The sequence below is a fragment of the Capra hircus genome, chromosome 4, assembly GCF_001704415.2.
Source record: "Capra hircus breed San Clemente chromosome 4, ASM170441v1, whole genome shotgun sequence".
Lineage (NCBI taxonomy): Eukaryota > Metazoa > Chordata > Mammalia > Artiodactyla > Bovidae > Capra > Capra hircus.
In genome coordinates, this window is record NC_030811.1 from 108,581,393 (window position 1) to 108,597,857 (window position 16,465).

Sequence of the window (16,465 nt, forward strand, 5' to 3'; positions counted from 1 at the left end):
TAAAGGGGAGCAGGCTGCTGCCAGCCGCTGATACAGGACAGCTGAGCCCTACACTGCTAGAGCCTCTTACCCAGGGGAAACGTGAGGCCATCCTTCTTCCTTCTGCAGTCCCCTCTTCTATGTCCTTGTAATACATAACAGTTACAATTTTTAGCTTTTCACTCCAAAAGAAAACCTTTCAATCAAAAGTAGGCCGCTGACCTTGTGCTCTTTTAACTCCCTTTGAAGTGAGCCTGATTCATCACTGCCCTAGGAGCACCGGCTTCGTGTCTCAAACATGTCTTGGGGCAGATTTTCTTTCCACCTGCCTATGGATTGTTTATTTTGATTACTATCTCCAACAGTGAAAATGTGATTGCTCAAAGTTCCTTAGTGGAGTAGGCAAACAGGACCTCCGTTCTAAGAAGTGATAAGCCCAACACGTCTCACTCCATGGTGACGATTTTTATGCCTGTGAGTGATCCTTGAAAACTTAAGGGGATTCTGATGACAAATGTGAAGAAAGAAGACACCATTCTTCAGGCATCTTTTAAAATCAACGTTGTCACGCTTCTTTTACTCCTGTCCCTTCTCCCCACACCCAGAACTTTCTCCTCCACTCCGATTGTGAGGTCAGAGATATGGTCTCGAACCCTGAATACGTGAAGTGTATTTTTAATGTTAAACACATTCTCTTCTTGTTTTCTCTATCTTATATAAAAGTGTAATGCCCTTCTGTGGGATTGTAGTAATATACTGGGCAGCTTTCGATGGCCGATGGCCCGGCTCCCAGTTGTTGAAGATGCCACAGGCATTCCTGAGCTGAGCTCATGTTTCTGAGCGAGAGAAATGCTCAAAGCTTGAGTGCTTGCCTTGCCAACGCTCGTGCACCTGATCTGCAGGCGGCTACTTGCAATTCCTTGAATGCAGTACTTGCTTCTGCTGCTGGGTTTGGGAAGTAAATAATCCCCGGTGTTTAAATTTTAAAACTTCAGGAAGTTACCTTAGGAAATAAGCAGGTTGCTGCAAAACATGTACTGCTAGTATACTTGTTGATGTTATATTCTTGCCAAACTCAATGTTAGAAAAGTGCTGTTTTCTTCTTGGGTCACTTTGGTAAAAACCTTATGTTTTATGTCTTCATCTGAGAATTCCTATGCAGTGTCTATGCAGTAGTGTTTTAAATGTGTTTCATCACTTTAAAAGCACCCATCTTTAGCATGTCTCATTTTCTAGTTAATTGCCTTGGACTAATCAGGTTTTTTAGACTAGCTCTTTGGCATTCTGTACCACGGATATTGCCCCGGCTTATGTTGTGACACAGAAGGCAGACATTTCTCTTTTCTGACAAATGAAACCTCTCATTTCAAAAATGTTTAGGAGTTAGGCAGCTCCAGTGTAAATACTTTCCCATTCTTTAGCTTTCCACTCATTCACTTGGTCACCATTTTGATTCTTATGGAGATTTGGAGTTCACTGCCAATTTGAAAGAAGAGATCACAGTTAATTTTGCTATAGCAGTTAAAGTGAAATATTTTAGTTCTCTGGGATTTCTCCAGCATTAGGCACAGAAGTAAAAGTTGATTTCTTTTCTTTTTTACCTTGGAATACAGAGGGAGAGAAAAATTAGCCCCAAGGTTTTTCATTTTTCTTTTCTTCTTAGCAAATTGGTGTTCCTCGCTGTGCAGTGAAATGACAGTGGCTCTTCTCTCCTCTGAAAGAGTTAATCGATGTAGCGCTGTAACATCTTTCCTCTTCTGTAGTTGCAGAGCTGATTCTAATCAAAGGCCAGTACTGCCGAAGGAGAAACAGAGCAGGCTGCTACATGTGCTCATCAAGATTTGAGAGATATGTTATTTTTGTCTAGCCATTGAAATTCTAGGAGTTTAGCTTACAAAGATACTCCTTTAGGTGATGAAAAATCAAAGTATAAGGATGTTTATGTTGATAGTAGTCAATGAAAAATTAGAAAAAATAGTGGCTCCTCGTACTAGTGCTTCTTTTATGCATTGATTTGTTGAGTGTTGACTGGTTTTGAGACTGTGTTCAATGCTGTGGAATACACGGTCCTAGATGAGGGAACTTTTATACTAGGGTGTTGACAAAGATTAATCAATCTCACATATCAATGTGCTCTTAGAACTATGCTAAGTGTTACAGATACTAATAAAATTTCTAAGCAGGGGATTTGGCCAGTCGGGGACATTTAAGGAAGGCTTATCTGAGAAGGTGCTCAGACCTGAAGGATGAGTAGATGGGAGTGAGGTGAAGAGGAGAGGGGTACTGGAGGTCAAAGGAGGAGCTCTGTAGAGGCTCTGTAGCAGGGTGCCCTAGCAAACAGGAGGTGCTCTAGAAAGTCCTGTGAGATTGGTGCCCGGGAAGAAGGGGAAGCACGGTATGAGGAGGCTGGATGTGGGGGTCAGGGAGCAAATTTTGCTGGACCTGTTAGACTGCCTTAAAGAGTGTAATCTTCATCCTACAATCTAAAACCTACCTCTTTTGAGGGCTTTAAGCAGGGCTTGATCAAATTTGTGTTTCAAAAAGAGCACTTTGCATTGTGATGAAAGGATTGGGGGGGGGGGGTCAGGATAGAAGCAGTAGTTCCAAGTCTGCATTAGTAATCCGGAGCAGAGAGGAATAGACATCTCCCTTGCTAGAGTGGAGGTGGGCAGATGAAGCATGTTGAGGGGTAGACAGCGACAGGAGTGGGCCAGGGGGTGAATTTTGGGCGGAGAGTTACCAGAGACGATTTCACTAGGAAAAAAAATCAAGGATGGTTTCTAGATTTCTGTTGTATTCATGAGAATGAATGGTGATGCCATTCTCAGGATAAGGAATGCCGGAAGAAGACCAGACTTTAAGGGAAAGATCAGGAGCTTGAGATGATGATAAATAAATTACGATTGAGCTGCAAGCTATACAGTCTTAAAATGTGATGATATGTAAACGTGTCAAGATATATGCTAGAGAAAAAAAGTGTGATCACATCATGGAAAGAAAAGCATGGTATGTGTGTGTTTACATGTGTTTGTGTACAAACATACATTTATATATGCATAGAATATGGAATGATGTGAGGACTGTTGAGAGGGGATATCCTCAGCAGTGGCATTGGAGGGACAGCAATAGATATGTAGGAAGGAGCTTTTGTATTTCATTTCATACCCTGTTGGTTATCTCTTTGGATGTATTACAGTGAAAGTGTGTGGCTTCTATAATAAAGAAAAATAATGACAGTTTCAAATGAACACTCATTATTACTGTATTACTATGTCTTTTTATTTTGGACAGAATTTTTGCCTACAGTTTTACTTCCTGAGCCCAGTCGCTCTTACTGCTTTGCCTTTTAATCCTTTCCCACTAGATTGCAGTGTTAGGCTAGATTTCAGTTTGTGTGGTGTTTTGTATTCTACCTTTCACTAATTTTAATAATTTCGAAACAGTCCATCATTTTGCAGATGGGGACATTAAATTGTTATGCGTATAACCATTGCATGTTTTATGTATCCCATTTTCAAGGCTCTCAGTGCTGCTCCTTCATCTAGTATTTTTGAGATAGAATATAGGTAGTACTGTATCCCGTCAGTGAAAACCCAGTGTGTGTCTTGGTTGGGCTCTTTGAGCAACAGAGTAAAACCACAAAGAGAAGTGGATAACCCTCCCTTCTCCACAAACCATTCTGTCAAACCAGCGCTTTTTCTTTGGTTGGAGGTTTCAGTTTTTCTCCGGTTTTGATATGTGTGATGCAAAGTTGAATCTTGTGCCCATGCGGTTTTTGCCTTTGTTGCATTATTTTCTCAGAATAAATACCCAAGAGTTTATGACAGTCAGACAGTACAGATGTCAGTGTAACTTACTTCTCACTACACCTGGCTTTCCTCAGAAGGGTTAAACTGCAGCTCTCCACCAGTTTGCCTTAGCAGATACTGGGAATGAAGACTTGCTAACATGCCATCTTCTCAGCCCTGTGGAGTTTGGAATGGTTGGAACCCCTGGGCGTTTGTCTCGGCTGGAGAGCAGCCTCCAGCGTTTATTCCACCCCACCATACAAATACCATTTTTTCCTGTCTCCTGACTGTGAAGGAGAAAAAAAAAAAAAAGAATTCTGTATTCTGTAATGCCAACTGTAGTGACAATGGGTTTTTCATTTGAATGTCTGTTTTTTTAAAAAACAAAACACATGTAAAGAAATCTAAAGTTTCCTTCATATTAAGTGAAGTTTAAGTGTAATAATAACTCATTTTTTGAGAATGTCATCAGGCGCTAGGCATGCTTCTCAGGGTTTTATGTATATTCACGATGTCTCTGTGAGGTGAGCACTGTTTGTTCTTACCAGATGAGGAAACTGAGGTTCAGAGACCTTGAATAACTTGCCCAGTGGACAGAAACTGGGATTTGGAACCCAGGTGCTCTGTCTCCAGAGATGCTGATTTTAAACACTAAACACCAGCCTTTCTGTGTTCTTAATTTTTATTTCACTCTGAAGCCTAAAATCTTACCAAGCTTATGCTAAAATTATGAAATTCTAATAACTTTACATTAAATAATTTTTTATGTTCTGCCCTGCCAGGCTCTGCTGTTTTAACAAAGTTTAGAGGCTTCTTATTCTGGCATTCTCGGTTTAAATTCTTGGAGTTATACTTCTCTTAGGAATATTTTTCCTAGACTCCCTTGGAGGTTGGGGTGGACAGTTCTCAGCAAAGCCATTTTTCTCTCCGTAGGTTCCAGCTTACCTTTTAACTTTCTTCTTTTAATGAATTGTTTGTGTCTGTACCTAACATACAGGATTAATTTCCATGGGCATTTCCTCGTTGCTAGCTATTTCTAATCTAGCAGCCAGGGAAAACTTATTTTGTTCTAGAAACAAAAATAAGTTGAAGAGGACCTACTGGTAATAATAATACTATCTCAAATTACATAAAATATATAGTTCACAAACTGCATCCTCATTTAACCATTTGGGGATAGTATTGATGAGTAGATGATGGAGTCTTTGCACTCAGCCAAGAAAGGGGTTCAAAATCCATCTCGGCCTCTTACTAAACCTATGATCTGGGATTAAGTCATATAATTTCCTAGGAGTTCTTATTCTTATTTTAAAATGGAACTAATAATACCTATTTTACATAGTTGATGATGTAGGGATTAAAATAGTTATATAGAAAACTTTTAGTACCTCGCACTTAGCACACAAAACTTGGTAGCCAGGGATAATGTCAGCTAACGTTCTTTAGAGAGAAAACTATAAAAACAAGATTTCAGTATAAGAGACAGTCTACAAAATATTAAGGATAGTTGCATGAAAAAGGGAAGGGAAAACATAGAAGGCAAAGGAGAGACATAATGACGTGGGGGACGGTGAGAAAGGGGAAGAGATGAGGGGGGCATGAGCTGTGTATCCCGTCTGTGCTCCCCTTTGTGTCCTCGTCTGTGCCCCCTTTGAGTGAAATAGGAAAAGAGGCAGATGAAACAGTGGGCAGAGAAAGACTTGACAGATTGGTTCTAAGGTAAGTATGTTAATGAGATTACATTTCATGTGGCGTATCCTGCTATTTACTTGAACAGTGATGTCGGACTAAGTTATTATTTATTATTTCTATCCCTTGACATTTTGATTAGATCATCAGCAATCAGTCACTATTCACAACTCTTCAATGGCTTTTATTAAATAGCAAACCCCACCTCCCTAAGTCAGCAAATTATTCAGGTTTGGGAAAGAGTAATGTTTCTTCACAGAGTGTTTGCCCCCGGCCAGATGAGCTGTACTCATGCTGCTACAAGACTCCAGATGAATCATGAAATCTTAAGACAAACTTTAAGTATTGAATGGTTTCTAGGGAATTTAAGGTTCTGCCAGCCACCATTGCGTTAATTCAGGCTTTGAGGATTTTTGAGAGGGAGCATCGAAGAACTGGTTAAATTGTATACCATGCTATGTTAGCTAATTGTGTGACTGTCTTAGTTTGGGCTTTGTAAACACAAGATTCATTTTATTCTTTGCTTTGTGTTTATGAATTAGAGTGAAACTCACATCCAGGTACAACTGTAGCTCATGAACCCAATGAGCACAGTGGAATTCCTTTCAGGATTTTTGAGGATGGTCCATTATCTTTGGAAAGAGTCCAAGAACCAGTCTATACAGGCTGGCATTTTTCTTTTTAAACACTGGATTTAATCTTGAAATGTAATGTATAGAATAAATATTTTAAAAATTTGAGCCATATTTTCCCATCCTAACTAAAGAAATTTGTTCTCATAGAAAAAAATAGGGTGATCTTTTTCAATGAAAATCAAAGTTATTCAAATACTAGCTTTTTTCGACCAGTAAATATCCTCCATTTCTTAATGTACAGATTGTAATAATTTTCTTTGTTTAATTTAAATAATCTTTTAGTCAATAAAGAATGAATTTCAAAAAGTTTTTTTTATTAAGCATAAATGAACTAAAGGGGAAATTCAAGATCTAAGGAAGAAGACAATAGTCAACATTATAGAGATTATAATAATTTTCTATACAAGAAGTTAGTTGGGTTGATCCATGATCTTGAATGCATAATGAAAAATAGATATTTCAGTATTACTGAGATTTCTCCCTCAAGGTGTGGGACTTGAACCTTTAAGCAGACATGTTATCCATGGTGTTGTGTCTTGCCTTTATTGATACTGTCTGGTGAGCAGAGGCGTAAGAAGTTGTCTTTTTATTGAGATTTATTGGACTGTGGTCTTATGTGGTCAAAGTAGGACTTTAGGTGGATCAATGTAAACTTTAAAAAAATGAACATGCGCAAAGCAATGCTAGCCTTAAAATAGAGCCTTATTTGTAAGACGTGTTTGAACTATTTTGTGCTGTGCTCAGTCGCTCAGTCATGTCTGACTCCTTGCAACCCCGTGGAGCATAGCCTGCCAGGCTCTCCAGTCCATGGGATTCTCCAGGCAAGAATACTGAAGTGGGTTGCCATTTCCTCCTCCAAGGGATCTTCTCTCCCCAGAGGTTGAACCGGTGAGTCCTGCATCTCCAGAATTGGCTGGAGGGTTCTTTACCATTGAGCCACCTGGGAAGCCCTTTAAAATATTTCACCCTGCCTCTAATTTTTAACAATTGAAGCACCAATCAGATCTGAATTTTGAAATTTGTCTGTAAAAGTCAAGTAGACTGTACTTATACAGGACCTGGAAAGTATGAGTCATGGCGTGTTGCTTCACCCAGCAAGGGTGTACAGTTGAGCTCAGTTCAGGTGCTCAGTCGTGTCCGACTCTTTGCGACCTCATGAATCGCAGCACGCCAGGCCTCCCTGTCCATCACCAACTCCTGGAGTTCACTCAAACTCATGTAAATCGAGTGGGTGATGCCATCCAGCCATCTCATCCTCTGTCATCCCCTTCTCCTCCTGCCCCCAATCCCTCCCAGCATCAGAGTCTTTTCCAATGAGTCAACTCTTCACATGAGGTTACCAAAATACTGGAGTTTCAGCTTTAGCATCATTCCTTCCAAAGAACACCCAAGGGTGTACAATGGCATTAAATCTTATGGGTTTAGTGAGGTTCTGAAAGCCAGAGTGTAAGACCAAAAAAATTCCGTAAACTTAAATTACCCTATTAAATCCTTTAAGCTACTATAAAGTACATATGTGTAGTTTTGTGTATATAACTGAACAATTACTCTTAGGCAGAGCATGGTCTGAGAACCATGGACTAGAATAAAGAAAGGAACACAAGGGGTACTGTGTGGACACCCACCCCATTCTTTTTTTATGGTAACTTCCCATTCGATGAAGAAGTCTGGAACTCTGACTCCTGCTTGCTAGCAGGATTTACTCCGTTCTGCTGTAGGATCAAGTGTCTGTAACCTTCAGACATGCTAACACATTCTCTTGGTTTTGTAAGGACTGAACTAGACAATCTACATGAAAGCACCTAACTCAGGACTAAGGGATGCAATAGATATAAATGTAGGTGGTGTTTGTCAGGTCCACATAGATACCCTGTTCTTTGAAGAGTTGTGGAGGAGAATTTGGCCACCTGCTTCCCGTCTGTCTAGGTTGAGATTTCTCACTGCCCGACGGTGACTTACGTGTTCTTGCAAATTGGCTACATCCATGGGCCAGCTGGAGTTAAGATAGAGTGAAGGTTTCAGTAATAAGGCTACCCCTACATCTGGCAACTTTGACACACCTTGGTCGAATATCTTATATACTCTTGGGTTCTGTAAGGCTTCTGTTGGTCTTCTAGAGTTTGTATTTGTATGTGAGAATCACCTGATGAAATTGTGTAACCCGCCTCAGCTGGACTCTCCGTGGTAGAATCATGAATATGTGTTTTCAAATTTTTTGTTATGCATTTGATAGGGTGTATGAGAATATGTATTTTTAGAGAGCTGCCCAGATGATTCTTATGTAACCAGCAGGTTGCCTTTGGAACCCAGCAATTAGAAAAATTGGGGGGTGGGGTATTTTGCCACAAGAGACCATGAACACTTCTGACCCTATTTCATGTTAAATTACTTGGGAAATGACTACGGTATTCTTCATCTAGATTTAAAAGGACATAACTTCAGTTCTTAGGTGAAAAAACCATTTATTAGGTGAATCAGCCGTGAGATTGATCTTTTAGAAGATAGAAAATTAGCATACTTACGTTTGCATGATTTAAACATTCAATACCAACCAAGTCATTTATTCACTTGGATGCTAAGGCCTTTGCTTTCCACTCCCGAGTATCACTGAGATGATCACCTGGGGTTTTGTTCAGTTGTTTATTTTTAATAACTTGGGTTTTGAATTGTATTCTCTTTTCATTTTGGAAGGGGACTCGGTATGTCTTGTAATTTAAAGTTCAGAATTTTACTCAAAATTCAGTTGAAAAGAAAAGAAACATTTCATCTCTGATTCAGTAGCGCGAGGAGCCCTTTTACCATGAGGCGTTCTGTACACCCAGCAAATACCTCTGTCTTCACTTGTCCTTACTCTCTGGTTCATAAAGTATTTTCTTTGCTTATATGTGCTTGGTCCCACCTGTTCTAATTTTTCTGGGACGGGGTCTCATCATTTATGCTCCTTTTCCTTACACCTAGCCTCTCTCTCCTCCCTGTGTCTCCTCCTCAGCGTGTGAACACAGTCTGTCTCCGCACACTGAAAGGACTGGCCTTTCTCTCCACCTTGCTGCTCCTCAGTCTGCTGTATCCTGTTATTTCTTCGCTTCCCTCTTCGGGCCAGTATTCCTAAAAGATTCACTGCACCTGTTGCATCTGCATCTTGGCCTTCTGCTTCTGTTGCCTCGCTTCATTGGAACTCCACTTTAAGGAGTCACCGCTAACTTCTCCCTTTTCATGTCTAGCAGAATTTTCTAAGATCTCATCCTTTTTGACCTTTTCATAGTAAGTGAGGATGTTGATCACACTCCTTTTTGGCATCTCTTCCGTTAACATATATATTTCACTTCAGGCTCGGTTGACCGCTTTGTCTCTTATTTTTTTGCTGAATCGTCTTGTGTTTTTGCTACGTGAATGTGTTTATTAACATGTTCCTCTGCCGTTTTTGTCCCTTTCACTTTTTGTGGATCCCTTCTTGCTCTGTATATCAGCTCCAGAAGCTAGGGCAGAGGTACGGGGTACACCCAGGGGGATTTGGGGACCGAGCTAAACCCAGAGGGAACGTATCTGAGATGCCTAGAGGAAAAAAAAGAATGAGATGGTGACCCAGTGTTGTAGTTAGGGAAATGGTGCCCAAATATCAAGTCTGGAAGATAAGGATGAAGGATGGGAGAGTAAGCAGTAAGGTTGGCAGTTTGGATAATTGGGAACAGGATAGGCAAGTAAGCCAGGAACGTTAATGTGTATCTTCTCCAGATCATTTTGTACCCGACAGTCTAACACATGTTACCTGAGTGCATGATCTCTTTAAGGAATTACCCTGGGGCTTTGGCTTCAGCAATCATTTCTCTGGTGATGAACTTCAAATCTGTATCTGAAGCCTGCATTAGGTTCTCTTATGAACCAGAGCTCTGTTTCCATCTTCCTCTTAGCTGGTTTCACCTAGATATCCAATTGGTACCCCAAATTTGACATCTCCCAAATTAAAGTTATCATCTCTCTCCAGAAATGAACTCCTTTTGGGGCTGCCCTGGCGGCTCAGATGGTAAAGAATCTGCCTGCAATGCAGGAGACCTGGGTTCTATCCCTGGATTGGGGAGATCCCCTGGAGAAGGGAATGGCAACCCACTCCAGTGTTCTTGCCTAGAGAATCCCATGGACAGAGGAGCCTGGCAGGGTACAGCCCATGGGGTCACAAAAGTGTCAGAAACGAAGAGACCTGCACTCACTCACTCAGTATAGTACTGTTCTGTGTCATTCTGGGTCAAACATTCAAAGCCATCATTGAGTCTTTTTTTCACCCACGTCTAGCAATTGGGAAAGGATTATCAGCATTATCTCCCATGATGTCTCATAACTGGCCCCACCTTTGCTCATCCTTTCTTCAACCCCTGGTTTATGCTGATTGCTACTTTACATTCCAGAGATAGCCCCTATTTAGTGTCCCCTACTCTGGTTCTCTGTCCGTTGCTGCTGGTGTAATGTTTCCCAAACTCAACTATAGATTTAAAAGACACGTTAAAGTTATTGTGACGTTCCTCACCAGGGAAAATTGTTTTCCCTCCAGTAGCCGTTAATGGTTTCCACCACTATGTGTATATGTGTAACTGCTATACATATACAGTGTACTATATATTTCTGTACATGCATACATATATATATATATATATTTATGTTACATCTCTCTTGTGCGCTCGGCCAGTCATGTCCGACTCTTGGTGGCCTCATGAACTGTAGCCTGTCAGACTTCTCTGTCTATGGAATTTTCCAGGCAAGAATACTAGAGTGGGTTATCATTTCCTACTCCGCAGGGGTCGTCCTGACGCAAGCACTGAAACTGCATCTCTCATGCTTCCTGCATTGCAGGTGGATTCTCTACCACTGTGCCACTTGGGAAGAGGTTATATAATATATATATATATTTCTGTACATTACTATATATTTTAATATATGTGTTTCAGTATATGACATATGTATTTCTGTACATGAAGTGTCAGTCCCTATAGACTGTAAGCTCCTTGGAGGGCAGGAACTGCGTCTTGACCTTGTATCCCCACATATTTCCTATATTGACATGCAACAAATATGTATTGAATGGAATTCAGTAGCTTGCTGGGCTGGAAGGAATCTGATCCCAGTTAATAAGTAATAGGTAATCTGTGATAGTCATTTTATTTTGAAATTAATTTCATTTTTTGTGCATTTGTTTCATTCTGAAAAGCTTTTTTATTAAGCTGTGCTGATGGCATAAATGGAACAGTTAAATGGAAGACCAAACAGGCCAACAGTTTTATTATCAGCAGAAAAATGACTGCTGGGAAGAAAGATGGTGAGTTTAGGTTGTAATCTGAAGCCCTTTCGGGGAGCTGGTAAATGTCCGCTTCCAGTAGTCCTTTTGCTTTTTAGTCATGTGTGGATTTTTTTTTTTTGATAAGTCAATCTGAAAAAAATTTATTTTCCTAATCCAAAACTTATGATCGTCTGTGTTCTTAATCCATTATTCTCCAGGTTTTTTTCCTTTGCTGTAGTTCTGCCTTTTTTTAAACTAAAAATAATACCTTGTTTTTAACCTATCCAGTCACTAGCTTGCCACTTATACAATTTATTGCAATGCAGCTATTGTGCAGCTATTGTAACAATTTATTTGTAACATTGAAAACCATTAAGAAGTATGTTTAATATAAATCACTCAAAAAACAGTATTTGCATAACCTTAGAAAAACAGTCATAAAGTCATAAAATATTTTGGCTAATTACCAATGATTTTTTGAATGATTTTTGTTGCAAAACCAAATTTGTATGTTTTGCTATTAAATAATTAGATGGCATTTGTTTTCTATTGAAAAGATTTCCTGACCCTGGAATGATTGATTGTCCTTCTAAATTTTTCTTCCCTTTCTTTAATGTGTCCATTAGCAATATGTCAGGACCTTTGAAATAATGCATTTCATTAGGGAGAAAAAGACTTACTTAACAATGGAAAGATTAGTTGTTTTAAAAATATCATCATGAGCTTTCACTTAATATTTCTGGATTATTTGTCTTTACAATCCCTCTTAACCACATTCCTCCCATCCCCTCACCCCCACCCCCAAATTTCTACTCTCTGTGGTCAGGAACAGTAGCAGAACAGTAGGTTGGTTTCTGTGACTTTGGGGAAATCAAACTATCTATTAAAAAACAGCAATTTAAAAATACTTTGGAAAAAAACATAAAAATAAATAAAAATACTTTGAAAAGAACAGGAGTTTTTTGTGATAAAATGGACTTACTGCCATATAAGACTTTCCGGTATTTATAGGAGTGATTCCTGGCTTACTCGTTTTCTTCTTACATTTCTGAGTTGGGGGTCACTAAGTTTTTTCCAGATAGCATCAAATTCCTCAGCTGAAATCTTCTACTCCCAGATCGGTTTCACAGTAGGGCCAAGGCTCCCAGGATATCTTCTGCTCTTTTGTCTTTGAAACAAACCCATGAACACCTTTGCATGTTTAAGGAATTTTCATCTCTAATATCTAAAAGAAAACAGAGTTTTGTGACAGTAACTTCTCATGGAGAGTTCGCAAAAATTTGTTTTAAAAAGCAGTAGATGCGCTTGTTCTAGGATCTAAGCGATTTGTCCCATAGCCATTTCCCCACACCCTCCTTAGATATTCTCAAGGGATTCATTTCTGAATACTTGATTTGCGTGTGTGTTGGCTAAGTCGCTTCAGTTGTGTCTGACTCTTTGCAACCCAGTGGACTGCAGCCCACCATGTTCCTCTGTCCTTGGGATTCTCCAGGCAAGAATACTAGAGTGGATTAGCATGCTGTCCTCCAGGGGATCTTCCTGACCCAGGGATCGAACCCGCATCTCTTACGTCTCCTGCATTGGCAGGCAGGTTCTTTACCACTAGCACCACCTTATCTGGTTGTTGCTTAATCAAGCTGAGGGCCTTCAGCTTCTTCCACACATCCACTCTTCCTGTTTTCTAATCTTTCTAGTTATAAGAGAACTTATAACTAGTATTCAGAACTTATAACTATACGATGCCCCAGATTTGGCATCGTATTTCTATTCTGTCATCGCCCAAGGATTTGGGATCTGACCTGATTCCTGCTGCTTCACATGAAATCACCAAAACCCTGCCTCTGGACTTCACACTATTTTGCACACCTGCAGCCTTCTTTTCCCTTTTCTTTGGTTTCTTCAACTTGGATGTCTAGACTCTCTGTCCTCTTTTCAGCATGTCACTCCATTCCTGTTTGATTTTCTATAGATAACTCTCTCACCTGCTGTTAAGCTCAGTTGAATCCTCCACTATGGTCGTATTCTTAGTGAAATATACGATTCCAAGGCTTTTACCGTCACATTTTTTAGAATCTCCAAGAGATCCTTATCTCTTCCTACTTCAAGCTTCATGCTCCCACTGGCCCCAATGATTTTCTCCTTGGAACCTGAGCCAGAACTATAGTTCTCAAAATAGAAATGATCGATACATCTTGAATCTACCGGTTCTGTTTTCCACGTTCTCTTATTTCCCCAGTTTCTCTTGAACTCGCTCTTTAGCTTTTTCTCCCTTCCTGGTCTCCTCCTCTGATTTAAATACTGTTATTATAGTTCTATATTATTAAAATATCTATATGCAGCAAGCACTGGGTTTACTGTAGTGTGGGGTATAATAATGGACAGCCACCAAGTGTACTACCTTATGTTATGAAAATCAACAAAATGCGTATCTACCACCAGGTCAAGTTCTGGCTCTTTCTAATCCTGTAGGCTTGAACCTGTCACTCAGTCTCTCTGGGTTCAATGTTGTTGACTCTAAAACTGGAGGACTGAACTTGTTTTTATGGATACTAACTCTGATTGGTATTAACTAGCAGGAATTCTGGGTTAAGTAGAATGCTGAGGCCATATCCAAATAGGAAGTAGCACAATGATCTGTCCCTTAGTAGAGAAAGGTGTTTGGCACATCCCGACAGGATGATATATAAAGCCCTTTTCAATTGCAGTGTTCTATGTGACCGAGTTTATTGATTACCAATTAAAAATGGTTTGCAATCACTTTCCAGCTGACATTTATGAAAAAAATAACAACAACAGAACAAACAAACACACGTGATCTTTCGATGGAAAAATCAAGATATTTAACTCCATGTAGAAAAATGGTTTTAGTAAGTGGCTTTGGTTGGGGAGGAAAAATCTCAGGAAGAAACCTTTCCGTTTTTTGTAGAAAAAAGATCCAGGTAGTGGTTTCTTGTCTACCTCATGTAAAGAAAAGTGGTCCTATCTCTTAGAGGAATGACGTTTGAAAAGGCAATTTAATGCCTTCCCGTTCATGAATTCTATAGCCCAAGTGTGGACTGTCTGGGACTGAAATAAAAACAATAGCTGACCACTGCTGAATGGATGATCTTCAGGACTTTGATGTTGAGTAAACTCAAAGGGTGAAGGGCAGACTGCCGAGAAAAGCTTTTGATTCTAAGCCGAGATTTATAAAGCTGGACTGATAAAACACACAGTAACTTTTAAAGAGGGGAAAAAAAAAGCAAAACAGGTTGTATACCAGCTGGATATTGATGCCTTTCAAAATATTTTTCTATAGACATTATCTGGTTTAATAATTAAATTTCAATTAAACTATAGAGATAACACATTGAAAAATAAATTAGGGAGAAAACCATAGATATACCAGGCTCTGAAAACCCTAAAATGAGTTCTCTTGATGCAGAGATAGCAAAATGGAATTCATCTCTTACAATCAATTCTGATTAATCGGTAGAAGCTTCTTGGAGTGCTGTGTATACAGGGCTCTGAGCCTCATAAAGAACTTTTAGATATTAAAACTATAAAAGAAGGCTGCTGCTGCTGCTAAGTCGCTTCGTCATATCCGACTCTGTGCGACCCCATAGATGGCAGCCCACCAGGCTCCCCCGTCCCTGGGATTCCCCAGGCAAGAACACTGGAGTGGGTAAAGAGAAGACTAGGGTTATTTTTTCTATCAGCACTTATAGTTCTCAATTATCAGCAAAGCTCATACAGTAAAATAGCTTTTCAGTGATTGTATTTTTTGTGTAACTTTCTTTTTTAATAATAATCCAGTTCTTCACTTTAGCAGAGAAGTGTCTCTTCTATAAATAGGATTTTGAGGAATTGGGAAATTTAGTTGCTTAGGCAAAAGTTTATTTGAGAAGCTGTACCAGGTAAGTGGCTATTCAGTATTATCTTTGTATCTTAAACATATTTAAAAGTCGTCTTCATCATTTTTCTCCAAAATTTTTTTCAAATAATATTTACTATTAAAGCAGTACTGTGAACATCTGAAAAACATTCAGTCTTATTTAACTAATTTGCACTCGGTTAAGGCACCCTTGTCATGCTTCCCAATGAGTAGCTTACGAGGTAGGCAAATTAACAAAATTGAAATGCTCTTATAAACAGGCTTCAATTTCTTATTAATAAATTACTTATTTTAGTGGGTTATAATCTTAGACTGATTTAGCTATTGCTAAGGGTAATAGATCACTTAATCAATAGTTCTCTTTGTTTAAATTGTGCAGTGTATTTCCTACCCAGCAAATATGTAAGAAATTATTTTATAGAGCACATTAAATCCATTCATTTTGATTTGACAGTTTGTTTACGTAACATATAGGTTAAATAAAGGCTTTCTATGGTACACTTTTTTTTTTCTGAATACATTTAATATGTAGAGTTTATGCTGCCATCTCCTCAAATCATGGCTGGCTCCCAATTATACTAAGATCATCTTTTCAGAATATACTGTGTCAACGAAGAATCGGGAACCACAAAAGGGTCTCTGGGTTGCTAAAAGAGACGTGGCAGACGCAGGCTTCTTTTTTTCAGCTCTAGCAGAGCCTTGTGAGTGCTACGACAGTACAAATTTGTTCCTACTTTAACACGCAATCCTACCTCATTTGGTAGTCTGGTTTCTAAACCTGCAGTGGATTAATAGCCGCAAATTAGAAGGCCCAGAGAAGCAGTTAGAGGAAACATTACTGACAGCAATGAGAAATGACAGCTGACAGCTTGTCTACAGATGAGAAAACAGAAAATCTATAAAATGCACCACCTCAAAACGCATTAGCAGACAGCTACCTGCTAAGCACTAGCATGATCAGTAAATGGCAAGGCAACCAAACAGTCCGTAAGGGCGTCATTGTATAATAGAGCGGAGTGCAATAATTGATGTGCTAAATGGTGATCTTATACCCATAATGAAAAAGGATCGACCGCCAAGTGCTTTAGAAAACTCAGCTCTCTAAAAGGTTTCCCTTCCTTGGGGTTCCTGGTAAACTGAGAATTTACCATATTCTCTTAAACCGCACAAAAAATTAGAAGATAATGTAAGTGGACCTTTGAAAGTGATTAATTTGTTGATAAGCATTCTATGA

At 39.4% G+C, this 16,465-nt stretch overlaps 1 protein-coding gene across 9 annotated transcripts in view; it reads left to right on the plus strand.

The window, feature by feature from the left end:
* SGCE (sarcoglycan epsilon) overlaps window positions 1–16,465 on the plus strand; it is a 67,741-nt gene that overhangs the window by 5,713 nt on the left and 45,563 nt on the right. For 5 of the 9 annotated variants that reach the window (XM_018047411.1, XM_018047414.1, XM_018047410.1 and 2 more), the window contains exon 2: window positions 11,289–11,396. The exons of the other annotated variants lie outside the window; for them this stretch is intronic. In XM_018047411.1, coding sequence (XP_017902900.1) covers window positions 11,289–11,396 — 108 coding nt within the window. The remainder of the gene's footprint in view (window positions 1–11,288; window positions 11,397–16,465) is intronic. 9 annotated transcript variants of the gene reach the window in all.